This window comes from Mytilus galloprovincialis, chromosome 8, assembly GCF_965363235.1.
Source record: "Mytilus galloprovincialis chromosome 8, xbMytGall1.hap1.1, whole genome shotgun sequence".
NCBI classification, from domain to species: domain Eukaryota; kingdom Metazoa; phylum Mollusca; class Bivalvia; order Mytilida; family Mytilidae; genus Mytilus; species Mytilus galloprovincialis.
In genome coordinates this window covers 37,877,102-37,893,410 of record NC_134845.1, presented here as the reverse complement: position 1 = coordinate 37,893,410, position 16,309 = coordinate 37,877,102, and the positions used below count along the sequence as shown (strand labels likewise).

Sequence of the window (16,309 nt, the reverse complement as noted above, 5' to 3'; positions counted from 1 at the left end):
TTTAGCATCTCATTTAGGTGAAGGTCAGTGAGTCAATGTCAAAATATAGGACATGAATGGTCAAAACCTAAACAAATAGCTCAAGGCTCTTTGAATGCAACAATTAAAACATTTTATGACCTTCAATGTGTGAAAAGAAATTTACACAAAACCCAGTATTCATAAGGTTAAAAAAAGGTGTTTATCTAAATTAACACTTTTACATAGAAATTCTTTCTTTAGTTCCATTCTCTCTATAATAAGATTTTTATGAAAGAAAATAACCCACTTTTATATAGGTGTTAAACTTCTATAAAAAGCTATTCAGTTTATTTTAGGCAATTCACACGTTAAATGAGGAGAGGGTCTATTAACATTGTACAGATTTTTTTGTACTATTTATAGTCGCTAGCAGGTTGTATTCATATGTGTTAAATGCCATTGAAAGATGTGCTAATTTTCACAGTAAAGGATAATAGAGGGGGGATAGGAGGGGTCCTGATCTCGAAATCCCGGGCTTAAAAACACGAAATCCTGAGGTCCCTAAATTTGAAAAAAAGAATTCCCGGATCCCGAAAGGGTTAATCTCGAAATCCCGAGCTTAAAAACACCCCCTCCCGCAGTCCCAATAATGGTCCTATACCCATCATAATAACATATTGTAATGTCATAGCATTTTATACATGCAAACATTTGCAGTCTGTATTCATATATTTCAAATACAAAATTAAAACGAAATTCTTGCAATAACTACCATACATAGTGTTATTTGTGTTTCGGATATATAAGGTATCCATGCGACTTGTTTTATCAAGATGCATTGTGGGAAAACAATTTATAGTATATATGAGGTCTTCAAAACTCTTGAATGCTTGTAATTTTATTAAAATATCAATGCATTGTATGCAAATAACCTGGTTTATAAATTTATGCAAATTACCTGGTCTCATTGCTATGTGTGTGGCAGTATTAAAATGTGCAGGTAAAGGTTGGTGAGCAGGAGGAGGTCGGAGTTGTCCAGCTGTCATCTGACAAAAAGGGGGAATGTATGGGCCCGGTGATGATGTTTGTCTCTGTAAATACACTGTCAAAGAAAAAGAAAATAACAGATATAAGAGCCATTTTTATTTTCATTTCATCCTCAATAAGCATTAAATTCGAACCCGAAAGTAGGTTAATTGCAGAATAATTCAGTTTTTAACTATGTTCCTAACATTGTACTATTGATTCAAAATAGGACAACTTTCCCCGGAAGCGCTTAATCCCATCAATGGGATCAGTTGTATAAATACATGACCTATTTGTTCTAGCTGATCTATGTCAGTGTGGCTGCAATCAAGATTTGTTCCAACTAACTGCACTTCAAATTGGATACTTCAGACAATCTATTACATCGCTGGAAGTTAATGATTCTGTGTGTATAATTTAATAAGACTCATTTCTAGGCAGTGATTCTATGCATTATTCATAAGAGAATTGATCCTGCTTTTGAGAAAATTAAAATCAAATTTTGATTTAATTTTTGTACTAAGTAATAAGATTTACTAACGCTTTAAATAATCATATTCTTAATTCTATAATTTACATCAATTATTTCTACAAAAATCTACTTTCTATGTTCAATAAATATAATTGCAAAATATACAATAAATACTTGTACTTGTAACCTTTATAATTTAAAGTAATACCCACAAAAATTTTTAAGATTTTATAAATAAACCCAGCAATGTTTAACAAACAGAAAAGAATGTATTGTATTTCCTCTGGTCTGTTGTAATATACAGCCATTTTTGTTTGTGGTTTCTTTTTTCTTTGATTGTTTGCCAAAATCACTATATTTGACTTTTTTTATTTACATGTTATAACATCCAACCTACACTTAATCTCGTATTTCAATTGTATCGTCCTTCCCAAATTTCAATATTGTAATTTTATACTGGCAAAATATTTTAATACAAATTACATATATAGACTGGATAAAGTTTAGCAAAGGTGTGTGTACTTAAGTCTAGTGACTGTTCGTTAAAAGGAAATATGTGTTTAAAAAATATTTTTCGTGGACTAAATATTGAAAATTGAGTTTTCACTGTAGCCAATCTGTTCACATCCCTACAACCTTGTTATACATGTAGTTGTAACAGATGTATCAAATGATGAATTAGTATTTACTCTTCACTCCTTCTGAGCTGACTCACATTTAGAGTAAACATATCCTTACCTGGGGGGATCCGTGATTTATCGTCACAGTTACTGTCGATGTCTGAAGACACTCCACTGTCTGAAGGGCTAGGAGGTAGGGAAGCTAGAAAAAGAACAGAAAAAATTTTGAGTATATGCTTTCAAGAATGTTCTGTTTGTCATTCATGTCTGTTATAAGTATAAAAATTTAGAAAAATCTGATGGTTTTGAAATATTCCATTTATATCTTTTTCTGATTTACATTTTTTTTTTATACTGCTTGAATTATGTATTTATATGATATAGACTTGATATTGTCGTAGCATTCTATTACCCTCCTCCTTTTTTATTATGTAAAAGGTATTTTTTTAGACCGTATCATAATTAATTTTCATTCAGATATCCAAATCTATTCATTAAAAACAGACATTGATAACTTCCTCAAAACACAATTTTCTTAGTACCAACAATGAATGTGCACTGTTGCACAGGCAGAAATATTTCACCCCAAAACTATAAACCATTAAAAAGATCATTTATTACAAGCGAGGAAAAATGTTTTGTATCTCTTCATTTCCTTATTCTAATACAGCTATTGAAATGAAGTCATGCGTCAGATATATTATCTTGACAACCCACTGGTATAAATTAAGGATTAAATAAAACCGGCTTTTTAAATCTTAACATATGTAAGGTAATCTTCCTCTGTTCTTCCGATTCAAAAGAAACAAGATCAAAACTTCCATTATGTATTCTTATCGCACATAAGAAACGGAACATGAATAAGAATAGCACATTCATGTAATCACCTATGGATCCTTGGCACCAGTGCAAAAATTTATACATAATAATTTGAGAAATTTAAACCCCCGAGGAAATATTAAAAAACATTTAAAGATCCTCAAGGACTTGTATCTTCTGAAAGCAAATATAGAAACTGAAACATTTATTATTTTCAGGCAGATTTCTTAGATCTGTGAATTTGCCAAAACAATGTTCCTGGTTGATTTTCTTCTTCCCCTTATTGACCTTTGATATCTGATCTCATTTAAATAAGATTTAAAGCTAGGAGTTTAAAAATAAATCTTAAATGCCATAACATTAATATGCTTCATTTATTTTATTTGTTTTAATGCTGAAGACTTATCATTAACATCCACAATTATCGTTAATATCTTCAGCGTGAAGCTATTTTCTATTGAAAATCGCACTTCACTAAAGCTCTCCAATTTTTTACATTGTGTAAACTGAAACAATATCTAGAAGAGACAATCTCTACAGGCTTTGATAGAGGGCTAACTAGCGTAAAACTGAAACTATACCTATAAGAGACAATCTCTACAGGCTTTGATAGAGGTCATACTAGTGTAAACTGAAACAATGCCTATAAGAGATAATCTCAACATGCTTTGATTGAGGTCTTACTTGATTTTTGATTCTGTCTGAGAATATCTTGAAGAAAGGTTTTGTTATCCTCGTGAGGTGAGTCCATACACAGTAAGGCTTCAGCAGCCACATGGTGTCCATTGTGATAATATAGTCTCTCTCTTGGTTCTTCCTTGATCTTTGTTTGTTGTTCACAAGCATCCACTAAAACAAGAAAAAATAAAAAATTCAGATGATATGCAAGCAAAATTTTCAATTATAGGTCCATTCTGAGGATTCAAAAAGGTCTCACCTTTTCTTGAAGGTCTTATAAATCTAACTGAAAATAAAAAAAACATACACAGTGACCTAGATTTGTATAAAACTTGTATTAGGTCAAATGTGCAAGCATTAATTTGTCTGTGCAATAAAACTTGTCATGTTTTCATGTTTTTATTGAGGGACTGCTGCTTTGGTTGCTAGAATTCTCTTTTCTTTTACAGGGGCATATTAAGAAATCACAAATAATGTGCCCATAACAATTAGTAGTATCTTGTTTCAAGAGTTATAAATAGAAAACAGCTCAAGATTTAAGTTGACTAAAAATTTAAATATCTGAATAATTTCCCAAACTTTAAGGAAGGTCATTAGATATAATATTATAATGATCGGTAGACTCTAATTTACCATAGTTAAAGTTCATTCTTTCATAACAGTGAACCATTCACCTATGGTGTATTTAAATCCTTTGTTCTCATTATCAAATCAGGAAATATTACTTATACAATAGCTACTTTTATAAAGGTTCTTGGCAAGTCTCCGACATACTTCAAAGGAAAATTTGAAACAATGCGTTATCGTGATCTTAAAATAAAAATCTAGCTGCAGAAATAACATTAATTTCAGTAAGATTGTGAAAAATAGAATCAGATGTACTTTGATATTAAAATCTCATAAAAACATGTTTGTTATAAATCATGCAATTTCACTTTTCTTTAACATAATTGTTCCGCCTTTTCTCATAGGTCAACAACCTGACTGTCTATCCTTGTAAACAACTGTTGAGCATGAAATCATGGAAAATTATACATTCTCATATTCACTTTTCTACCAATTTACAACATGTGAACATAAATTCTTAATGACAAACTTCCGCAGTTGGTCATTTTTCAGTTTATTAATAGGATCGTTCATAATACCTAAATGATTATCTTGTGACAAAGTAAGACAACAAGGATCCTTTAAACTGATGACTTATAAAGGAAGAAATATATTTCCTTAAACTGTTCGTGATTCATTTCTGGTTTCCTAATTGTTTTTGATTGCTTGCGAGGTTACTCATAGGGGAAAAGAGGACATAAGAACAAAACACTCCAAACTATACACTTTTCTTGGAAAATTACTTAACATTAACAGAGTATCATGCATATTTTTAAACATTTTTTCAATGTTGTTTTAAATACTTATGAAAATATTACATTAAAAATACATCTCTCCTCTAAATCCCTCTACGTAAAAATAGTTTAACAATTTTTAATCCAAGTATGAGTAAAAATGTACTCAGCACATCGGAAATAATTTCTCTTCTAAATATGTGGTGACGGCTCAAGTTATGAAAACAAGTATTTATCTAGAAACTTAAATATAAAGCTTGTTATTCATAAGTTTTATTTCTTATAAACAATAGTTTTTACATTTTAATAATTCATTTCAAATCAATATTTCATCTATATATGGTAAACATAATACATCAATCCCAACATGACAAATGCATGAGGGCTGAATATTATCGGTATGCAGAACAATTAACATTAAAATACAAATGAATTATAGTCATCTTCATATATACTTAAACATTTATCTTTTGTTTATAAAAAAATAAAATATTGATAAAGATCAGTTACAATATAGTTGTATTTTATGCATGGCTGCAAGTGCATAGATAAAGATTCTGTTTTTTTTTTTATCAAACAAATTTTACAAGGTTGTTGTCAACTTTCTACTTTATCATAAGCTGCAGAGAAACAGCAGCCAACATTTTGTAACTTTTCACATAGTAGCAGCAAATAAATTATGTTGATAAATGCACAATGTAAAATACTTGGTGTAAATCATAGAGGATATATTACACCAGCAGCGTCATAACATTGTAATGAGGAACTACAATTTACCATAATTAAAGTAAACGGTTCCTATCACTCTTATACATCTAACTTGTCACTAACAAAAGGTCAAATATAATTAACTGCCACACTTGTATTTCTGGAGTTATCAAAGATTCTTTTATTTACATTTGAAAGTATTAGTAATAATCATTGATTCGAGATTTTAAAGTTTGCAAAATGAGCATTTAAGAAAGAAATAGTAGTTTTTTCTCCCATTTTAGACATGTTAGTTGAAGAGCAAGTCTAGTTACAGTCTTCATAAACATATCTTTAGGCATAATACATAACAGCCTGCTTTTTTTTGTTTTCATCAACAACTTAACTTCATTTTTTCACATACATGACATACCATTCAATGCTTTCCTGTATTCAAGATAGGAAATACCTAACATATTTTTTAATGCATTAAAATATTTTGCATACAGCCTATTTTTGAATTACAAATCTCCAAGAAAGTTGCATTATATAACATTAATGTCTTGAAATCAGTGCAAAAATATAGTTACAACAAAGGAAGACAGTCAATGTCACTAAATTAGGTCTGGTCAGTTCTGGACACATGTGATTGATTACCTGTCCCTCTCAAAACAATGCTTGTTATTATGGTGTAGGTGTGTATTAAAACAAACACATAACAGATTTAGTGATCATGGTCACAAATTAATGGCTATTGGTGTTTGGATCTCCCTGTAATGAGCAAAGTAACCAGATGCACATTTTTAGATGATTAACTTATTATCTGGTCAATTATTTCACGTACCCATGCACAACAGTCAGAATTGACCATTGCATGACTTTTCTGTAGTTGTATCAGGAACTACATGCATGTACAAAAATGTATAAAAGCACATTACTTCACAATTACCTTAGGAGTAAAAAGTATTATTGGTCAATTTTGCCATTAAACAAATCAATGAAAAAGTGGACAAGAAAAACAAAGTTTTCATAAACACTAACTAGTACACAAGTATTAAGTATGGTTTGAATGTTGTAAAAAAGTATATATTTATGAGGACTTTTCATAACCATTGTTGCTACTAATCTACATGTGAAATCAGTTAGGCAACTTGTAGAAGGACAATTAAAACACACTTCTCGTTGGATCATAATATTGAATGTTTTATTTATATATTTATCGCTAATGCATGCTGTGCAAGTTCATGCATACCTTTTCTCATGATGCAGCTATCACCTTTAAGCACTGTCATTTTATTGAGAATCTATAAAGACCTCTTATTTGTCTCTCGTTGAATGCAATAACAGAAGCTTTTTCCTCTTGTTACATGCTATTTTTCACAGGAGAGTATAAGAAACATAACAATTACTGCCAAAATTTGGTATCATGAAGTCACTTTACTGATAAAAGAACTTGTAAAACAACCACAAAACTGTCACTTAACTAACCGAATGGTGTTAATTAGTGCTATCAAAATACTCCCCTCCCCCTTTTTACCCCAAATCCAAAATCTAGCATATATGCACTAACCTACAATGTATCACACCACAACAAACGAAGGGATTTAATTCTCTTACATTAAAAGAGCTAAATGTATCAAAAAGTAACTTTGTCCCTTTACTATGTATAGAAATGAAAAGAATAGATTTAAGGATCAATGAGTGTGAGACCCAAAAATACCAAAAAATCAAACAGACCTATATAAACATACATACACCATGAAAAGCTTATACTTGATTGTCAAACAAGTCTGTATGTCCACAATAATTGTGTACTCTTTAATGTATCAAGTATCAATAAGTTATTCTTAGAAGCAAATGAATAATTTCATGGCCCTATTTTCTAAAAGTTTATGATCTTAAGACTACATATTTCAGTACAAAACTACTTACGAGTTATGTAACTGTTTTAATCTCTTAGGAATTGGAAGAGAAAATGAACTATAAATGAAGCAATTTTGGCTTCCTGACAAAGAAATTAAAACTGAAAGCTATTGAATAATAAACTGGCTAACAATAGTTTGATCATACAAAAGAGGAATATAGTTAGTTATAATAAAAGAACTGATAGTCGGTAAATCTCTTTTCCATTAATATCACAGAAAACTGCTGACATAGACAAATCTTGACTACAAATATTTTTATCCTCCAGAGGAAAGTCAAGACTTTTTAACATTATCAAGCATGTAATCTTCCTTTGACCTGTATCTATGAATGTAAAGCAGAAACCAAGACATTGTAGTCCCCCCGGGCGTGACTACGGAAACAAGACAAAAAATGACAACTTTGTTAATTTTGATCATTAACAATGAATATTTCTGTGTTTGAGTGGACCCTGGAGGGACTAAGTTGTACAATGGAGAATGCCCCCACGACTATATTATATTAACAAAGTCGTCACCAGCGACAAAATTGTCAAGATCACCGACCTAGATATACTAGTAAGGTTGTCCTTGGGCTTTTTCCAACATACATATGTAAACTTGGAATTAATGGTAATTACATACGGTACATGTTTGTCAATAGTCGTGTAGGTACAACAACATATGTGAGTTTGATTCATTCAACATGCTCCACATGTACATATACATTTTTTGTAACACCAGTGCTAATAAATCCACTTCAAAATTTACTAAATCCCCTGAATTTGTTCACTTTTTAAAATTTGTTTAAATACTACAAAAACTGCTCAGTTTTAATAATTATTTTTAACCTCTGATGACTGTTTCTCATTCATATACATTTGTATATAAATATAATAAGCCAGAATTTCTATTACTTTAGAATGTAAATGTCCAATTCAAATCAAGGGCAGATAATAAATCATCAATTGAAATACATCTCAACACAGGCCTAATTCACTAAGACAAAAACAAAACACAACTGAGGCAAAATACATGACATTGAATGACTTAATAACCAACTCGCTTGACATAGATGGAATAAAGCTTATGTAGTTTGACCTAAGCTAATTAGAACAAGATTTTCAATGTTGCTCACCTGCGAAGATATATATATATATATATAAATACCATGGCTTCTGTTCATAAAACTTTTCTACGTACTCCAGTACTAAGTAAAGATTTATGACTGAAAGCCCCTGGAGTACATTAAGTTTCTTATAATTCTTCAACACACAAGAAAAAGATAAAGCAATGCAAACCATACTTATACAGAGAGCCTAAATGTACATGTACATGTATACTTGAGTTTCAAGATTTCCCATTTAAAGAGTGTAGAACTAACTAAATGTGTATTTGGAAACCATAAACAGTTCATTTCATGCATTTCAGAAAGGATTTTAAAAACCATGAAAATTGCCAGTTCATCAGGCCTTTACATTTGTGAAATATGTAGTTTATGTATACAAAATTATGTAATCTGCTTTTAGCAAAACAAATCATTAATCATAATACCTCTATCAACACCACAGTACTTTACTTCTAACATTTTTTCCCCTTATTTCTGCAGTAAAATCATTTTATCTGTAACCTTCGAGAGAGGTTGAATTCATAACAATTTATATGTACAAAAAATGCAAATTAAGGAAACCAAATTATTAATGCATTTGTGAGCTGGTCGTTTTTTTATTCAAAGATAACTTTAACTACTCCCAAAAAATATATTGAAATTCATAAAATCTTGCAAACTTTCAGACAACTTTTCTGTGTTTAGTTCTATAGAAAGCAAGAAATTTGAATAAATATGAGAATGAATAGAATGCACCACATAGGCCATGGAGCAGGTGTTCTGTATCTAAAGGTTGTCACATTTACTCAACTTATTAACAACATTTCTATGTGTAGGACTGAACATCTGTGCTGGCTTAAAAAAAAAACTCGAGAAAAAATTATTAAAAGTTTTGATAAAAATCTACTTTCTCAATTTTTTACATGTTTATACATATAAATGATCTCAATAAATTAGACCCTCCCTTTACAGATATGATAAAGAACTTTTCTGAAATATTATTTTAATTAATAAAATTACAATTTTTAACCCAAATCTAACATCAGTTATTATGTTGTTATTGCTGGTTAAATGCTGACACTGCACCATAAATAATGATGTTAGTCTTGTTGATTTGCCTGTTTTTAACATTTTTGATGGTGGTCAAGTAAACATTGAGGTAAAGTACTGTTCAACCCTAGTAATTGAGGAATCTAAGTCCCTCATTAACAAACAGCCCATCACTTACTGTATAACTATTAAATGGGGGAGATATGATCTCCCGACATAATACATTTATCTTGTTATCTCAAATTATGCTCTAAAATCTATTTATGTAAAACATTTTCAAGTTTTTAGAACTGAAAAGAAAGACATTTAAATGCTGAAAATTGCTATTATCAACCTGTTGACGAATCCTCAAGAAATTTAAATTTGATCATTATCAATTTCGCCCTTGATTGTTCCAATGAATTAGGACTTCCTTTAGTAGAAATTCAGACAAACTAAACAGGAACAATTCAAATTCTAAAGTCGTCATTTGAACTTCCAAGAATGTCAAGATAAAGCTTTTCATTTTGAACATATCTTTTTACCGACAGATATACTTATTATATCGTGTTATGAATACCTTTTCTTTCCATAAAAAGTAAAATGAAATAATATTGTTAGAAATAACCATGACACTAAAAAACATGACATGATAAAAAAAACTTGACAAGACAGGTTTAGATAATAGCTGGCTTGTCAAATTACTAGAATACATGATATGTATTTAAATCCTTTTGATTCTTATACATTATATTTCCGATTATAACCCACCCAACCTTGCGTAATGTCAACAGGAATGAATTGGGTGACGTCAAATATTAAAATGACTACTATCGTCACACCAAATTACTGCACAAAAAAAGTCGTCAGTTTAAATAAGTGCAAAATAATTTGAACATAAAATTCAATATCATAAGAATGATGAATCTCAACATTCAAAATTTGTGAAATGATGATTATTCTTAGGAAGCAATTAAATTTAAAATAGAAATTATACTTCCAAATTTTGTGAAAATGTGGCCTGAGGAAATTAACATTAAAAAATTCTCTGATTTTTTTCTTTACAATATCATCAAAATATGTATACCAACTTTTAATAAAACTACATTTTTCAGTGTACCCAACATAAATGTACATAAAATTCAAATTACTTTATTTTTCCATTCAATGTTCATACATGTAGCTGTTTTCGAAAAAAAAAAAATCTGAATTAAAAAGAGTACTGAAAAAAGGAAGGTTAAAACAGAGAGCAATATATAAGAAAACTTACAATATCTTGTTAGAAGTTTCTTTTTGTAGGTTTTAGCACTACTAGTGTCTTTTTTAGATTCTCCAAAATCAAGTCCTTGGTCAATTGAACTATCTTCCGACATTACAGACTCACGTCTCACCTTTTTCATAGATAAATCTAACACTGGAGACGTTTCATAATCCATCGGAGATATATAATTAGCGGCAATTCTGTAATCCATCATTTTTATTTTTAAAGAACTGTAACTTTTGAGGCAATTTCGATTTCTTCACTTTTTAATTTATTCCTTAAAACCTTGTTTTTAAAAAACAGTATTTACTATTTCAAAAATCTAAATGCAATATTTTGTCCAGTGAAATATTGCATGTTACTAGTTGATGTTAGTCCTCACAAATATTGACAAAAATAGGTAGTCTTCTTTAAATGATGTGTTACACACTAGTCACACAAACAAATCAATTAAATATAAAAAAATCCACATGTGTTTTCTATAATATGTTACTAATGTCCAATATTCCAAGTAATAAATTTCCAATTTGAGTAAAATTGTCAATAATTGTTAATCAGTGACAATCTGTCTTGCTTACACATACCTCTGTGAGATAGGAAGTCAGTTATGTCAAACAACAACCATGCATAGGAAGTAAACTATAGCTGACAGTCACATGACCTCCTTTTCTAGGTCATATACAGTGTAGGAAATATGTTTGCCGATATGAATACCTTGTATACAAGTAGGAAATGAATTACCTTGATAAAGTGACAAAAACAGCTCAAGGGGGATTAAGATTAGGTAAAATTTATATTCAATATCAAAAGTATTGAATAATGAAAAAGGCTTTTGTTAATGGGGGGATATAGGTGTATTTAGTGAGAACAGGTGAATACAGGTAAAAATCACTTCACACACTGATAGGTAATAAGGAAACAGGATAAGATAAAAATTGTATATCTTGTTTTTAAAGTCTATGTGTGTGTCATAAGTAAATTATTACTTAGGTGATCATAAACAAAACACATTAAATCTAACACACCTATAATGTACCTAACTTGAAGGTGCAAAGGTGAAATACTAATGTATTAATATCAAGGTTTTAAATCTCATAGTTTAATCCTTTTTACAAGTGTACACAAAATATAAGGACTGTCCGGCTGTATTAGAAGAGAGAAGTAGGGGAACCTGTACAGTAGCAATATCTGGTATTTTTCAACTGACAAAATTACATTTAAAAAGAACCAAAACAAAGCGTTGTCCAAATTGAAATCCATAACAACACTGAACAATCCCCCCTAAATTCTTAAACAGGGAGTAAGGATATGTCTTCTTTAGTTATATATCATAAAAAAGAAAAGAAAAAAGAATGGTATGATTGCCAATGAGACAATGCTGAACCAAATGTTTGAGTCTTTATTTTTTTTCTATGACTGCCAGATAGATGTAGGTGTAAAACATAAGATTTTTTGATTTATTAGAGGCACAGATTTAAGGAGAGACAGTGTTTAGCCCCCTTATGGAGCTATATATATGGATACAGATACTGATCCAGGATTTTGAAAAATAAGAGGGGAGCCAAACTAGACAATGTTTGAAGGTTGAGAGAGGGAAATGCAAAAACTCTATGAATTGACTATATTTATACCTTCATAAGAGGGAGCCTGCACATCCCCTACCTCTACCTAAATCTGCCTTTGGGTTTATGCCTTGTTGGTGCGCCCTCCCCCTTTTTAAAATCTCGTTTTTTTTCCAATATTTTACACAAAATTACTGATAAATGCTTCTTAAAAGAGGTGTGCCTTCATTAAAATATAAGCTAATTTCACATCATTTCCATCAATTACTGTAAATTCAGAAACTTTTGTGGGTACTTATAATCATGATCATGAAGATTGTTAAACAATGGTTAATACATCCCCCTTTTTTTTTTAATAAATTATGTGAACATTGCATGGTGTTCTGGGGGGTTTGAACCCCCTTTAGAAATTGTTGAATCTGCATCTGTGTATCATTTGGTTGCTGTTCCGTAGAGGTGTACCATTTCCTTTTAATTACTAATAGAAAAACCAGGGAAAGATAAACATGTTTTGGCAGCTTAATTAAAATTCTTTACTGTTTAGGAGTTGTTAATCAAAAATGCAAATGACTGAACCCTTGTGACCTTTACTGATGCATAATCCCGCTATTGCTAAATGGAATACACTACAAAAACACCTACATGCTCCTAGAAACTTTAAATTGGGTCAAGGATATTATAAAGGAAATTGAAACAGATTTTCTTAGAATTTATGACATTATCCCTTGTATCATATGTAAATTAATATGAGAAAACCTGAAAAGTAGACAAATTACTCGATAAAGTTTCCTGTTCTTAAATGTTTTAATCCATTGAGTTCTTAATATAAGGGAGATAATTCAGATTCAGATGCTGACAAAATCAATATCATGATATTCACTTCCCATCATCGCATGGACAAGGACAATCAACTTGTATAACATACTACATATTTGTGACCTGTAAGCCAATAATAATTTAAACAATAAACCTTGTATTAAAATGGCATTTGAACAATTGATCATAAACAAAAGCAGTGTTTGCAGAATATTTTACTTTAGAATAGTAAACTTTTATTGACTGAACATACTCATTAAATAACAGGAATTATAAAAGTACCGCATTAACCATACACAATCAATTGTACTGGGTTAATAATCAATTGAATAAAGTTTGATGCTTACTTCAGAACACACTTCCTGTTTATTTCAAAAGTACCGATGGTTTGACGAGATATTGATTGTATCATTTAAATATGGCTTTATTTATCATTAAACAAAAAAACAAAAAAATATTGTAGACTTTTCTTATTGACTAAAATAGCAAGTCATGCATTCATTCATATTAATCATAAATGTATTTCTGTAAGTTTGTATCAAATGATCATCTGCATAGAACTAATAACTGTCATTCCATAAATTATGGTTTTCTCAAAATAATATCATAAAATATGTATTTTTTACAATATGTATAAAAACTAAAGAATTGTTTGTCATCTCTTGAATAGGTCAAATTTGTATTGTCATTTACTAACTGTATGTTGTTCTAAGAAACATCTCATCATCGTACATAAATATTTTAATTTAAAATATGGTAATTTTTGGGAAATGTTCAATATTTTTTTCAAAATTTGAAAGTCAAATGAACATACATCTATCACAAATAAGGAAAGAAACATGGCCATATTTTTTTTTATTACTTTCAAAAATCAAAAGTTATAATAAAATAATTAGAAAAAATATATTTATATTCAGTGTGGGTGTTTTTATAGTACAATATATACCTCATAAGATGTCATATAAACAAGATATAACAAAAGTCAATCTTACGTGACTATCGCTTAATTTTTCAACCTAAAAAAGAATGAACGACATTTGCTCGAAGCAATATCACTTTTATTACTAACAATTACCTAACCTGTCATTATAACATACATATTAATATAATTCAGCTCAAATACATAGAAAAACCGGAAACATTTTTCTTTGTAAACAACTTTTATCACGACTATAGCCCTGATCTTACGTCAGTACGAGATTTGATTCAAGAAAATTTCACAGTACATAGATTACCTGTAGTACACTCTTTATATGATTCACAAGACTGTCACATGAAAAATTAGGAGTGCTTAAATGTTGACTTTCTTGTCCGATTTTGCAAGCAGTTAAGTGCATTACGGGAAGAAAAAAAATTAACTGTACTGAAGTGTCCCTCCATTCAGGATTTCCTCGGTGAACACTTATTAGATGACAAAACAATAGAGTCCATATTTGAGAAATTTATGTGTACATATTTGTCCTTTAAGTAGATAGCCCAGTACAAAGTACTGATAGTCTTGCTTTTTATTGTAGCAACTGAAGAAAATATTTGTTTTCGTTTTAAAGTTTCTTACTCCCGTTGAGAAGTCAATTTAAAATAAATTACAAGTCAGCTAATCAATTCTGATAGATGCACATCATAAGGCTTACTCTGAGTGCATTGAATATGCTTACTTTCTAAACTTCAATAGTAAAGGCAATTTATTAGTCTAAAAGCTGTCAACCCAAATAGAAAGCTTGCAGTGGAACATAGTTAGCAACAGATAACAATAAGCTGTTTTTGTCTATACATATTATATGACATACCCTGCTGTCAAGAGGGAATCATCTAGTATTGTTAGCAAAGTTATAGAGAATACATAAATAAGGTCAAGGAAATATGAAATGATTACCAAAGGCACATATCCATCCGAGACCAAAGGATGAGAAAGTCACAATAGGGCACTGCACCATTCAACAATGAGCAAAACCCAAACTTTTTAGTTATTTATTATAGTCACCAGCTGGACAAAATGTCAAAGAATTCAAGAGAAAACCAACAAACACAAATTTGTTGTTTTGTTTGTAGTTAATCTTCTTATACTATTAGCATTCATATACAAGAAACAGGTTGACCGTCTTTTGCCCAAGTACATTTGTTCGCATTTATTTTCAAGCACGAGTTCAAAAACCCTTCATTTCTTTCATACAAGTATACTGCATTTATTTTAGATGGTTATTATTTATTCCTAAAATCAGTGTCACACAATTAACACTACAATCAATGGTAGACTTCTTCAGATTAAAGACATCTACCAAGTTAGAAATTAGAGAGAGAATTATAGATAGCTTTTTTCTACCATAGAACTTGAGATCAAGGTGTTATGGAACTTTCGCTGGAACTTCAAAGAAATGTACCACATGACATTTGGAAAACAATATATCAACCATATTATAGTTCTAAGAATGGTAGTTTATATAAAACTTCTTGTTTGTTTGAGAATGGCTGGGAAAAAATAATTGATGAATTGTGCAAGCAGGTCAGTTTCTGACTCACGAAACTTAAATCTACATTAAAATCTCTTTACCCTACTATAAACTACAAAATGTTGCTGTTTTAGGTCAATCAGCTGCTGAATGTATGTTTAAATTTTTAATTGCAGTACATTTTATTCAGCATATGTTACAAACACATTAGTGAAGGTGCAGTTATACAAAGATGTTACATTACTTGTTATTTTTTTTTCATTCATAAAATTCACTGAACAATCCTTTTTGACTGAATACTTAATGATCTATTGCAATATGGTCACTTGAACATGTCCAGACTTTGCAGAAAAAGATTGAAAGAAGAATGGTTTATACAGAATGATACATAGAATAGAGTTGCGTCAAAGAAATAATGCTTTTTACTGTAAAACTACATAGTACTATTCAATATTTGTTATAGAAAATACAGAACCTAATATTTAAGTACAGGGTACTGTAAATTCAGAATTGTGAGGTTTTTATTATAGTGGGTGATAATCACATTTACCTGCAATCTGATATCTGATGTACATAAAAGTG

At 30.2% G+C, this 16,309-nt stretch overlaps 1 protein-coding gene across 8 annotated transcripts in view; it reads right to left on the bottom strand.

Annotated features, from left to right (window-relative positions):
• Positions 1 to 16,309, bottom strand: part of LOC143041864 (uncharacterized) — a 92,663-nt gene that overhangs the window by 12,923 nt on the left and 63,431 nt on the right. For 7 of the 8 annotated variants that reach the window (XM_076213985.1, XM_076213983.1, XM_076213981.1 and 4 more), the window contains 3 exons: positions 3,583 to 3,747; positions 2,198 to 2,281; positions 920 to 1,063 (listed from right to left, as the gene is read on the bottom strand). In XM_076213985.1, the coding sequence (XP_076070100.1) occupies positions 920 to 1,063; positions 2,198 to 2,281; positions 3,583 to 3,747 (393 nt within the window). Of the gene's footprint in view, positions 1 to 919; positions 1,064 to 2,197; positions 2,282 to 3,582; positions 3,748 to 10,911; positions 11,516 to 16,309 lie in introns of those variants that run through there. The other variant, XM_076213988.1, reaches the window with a different exon arrangement.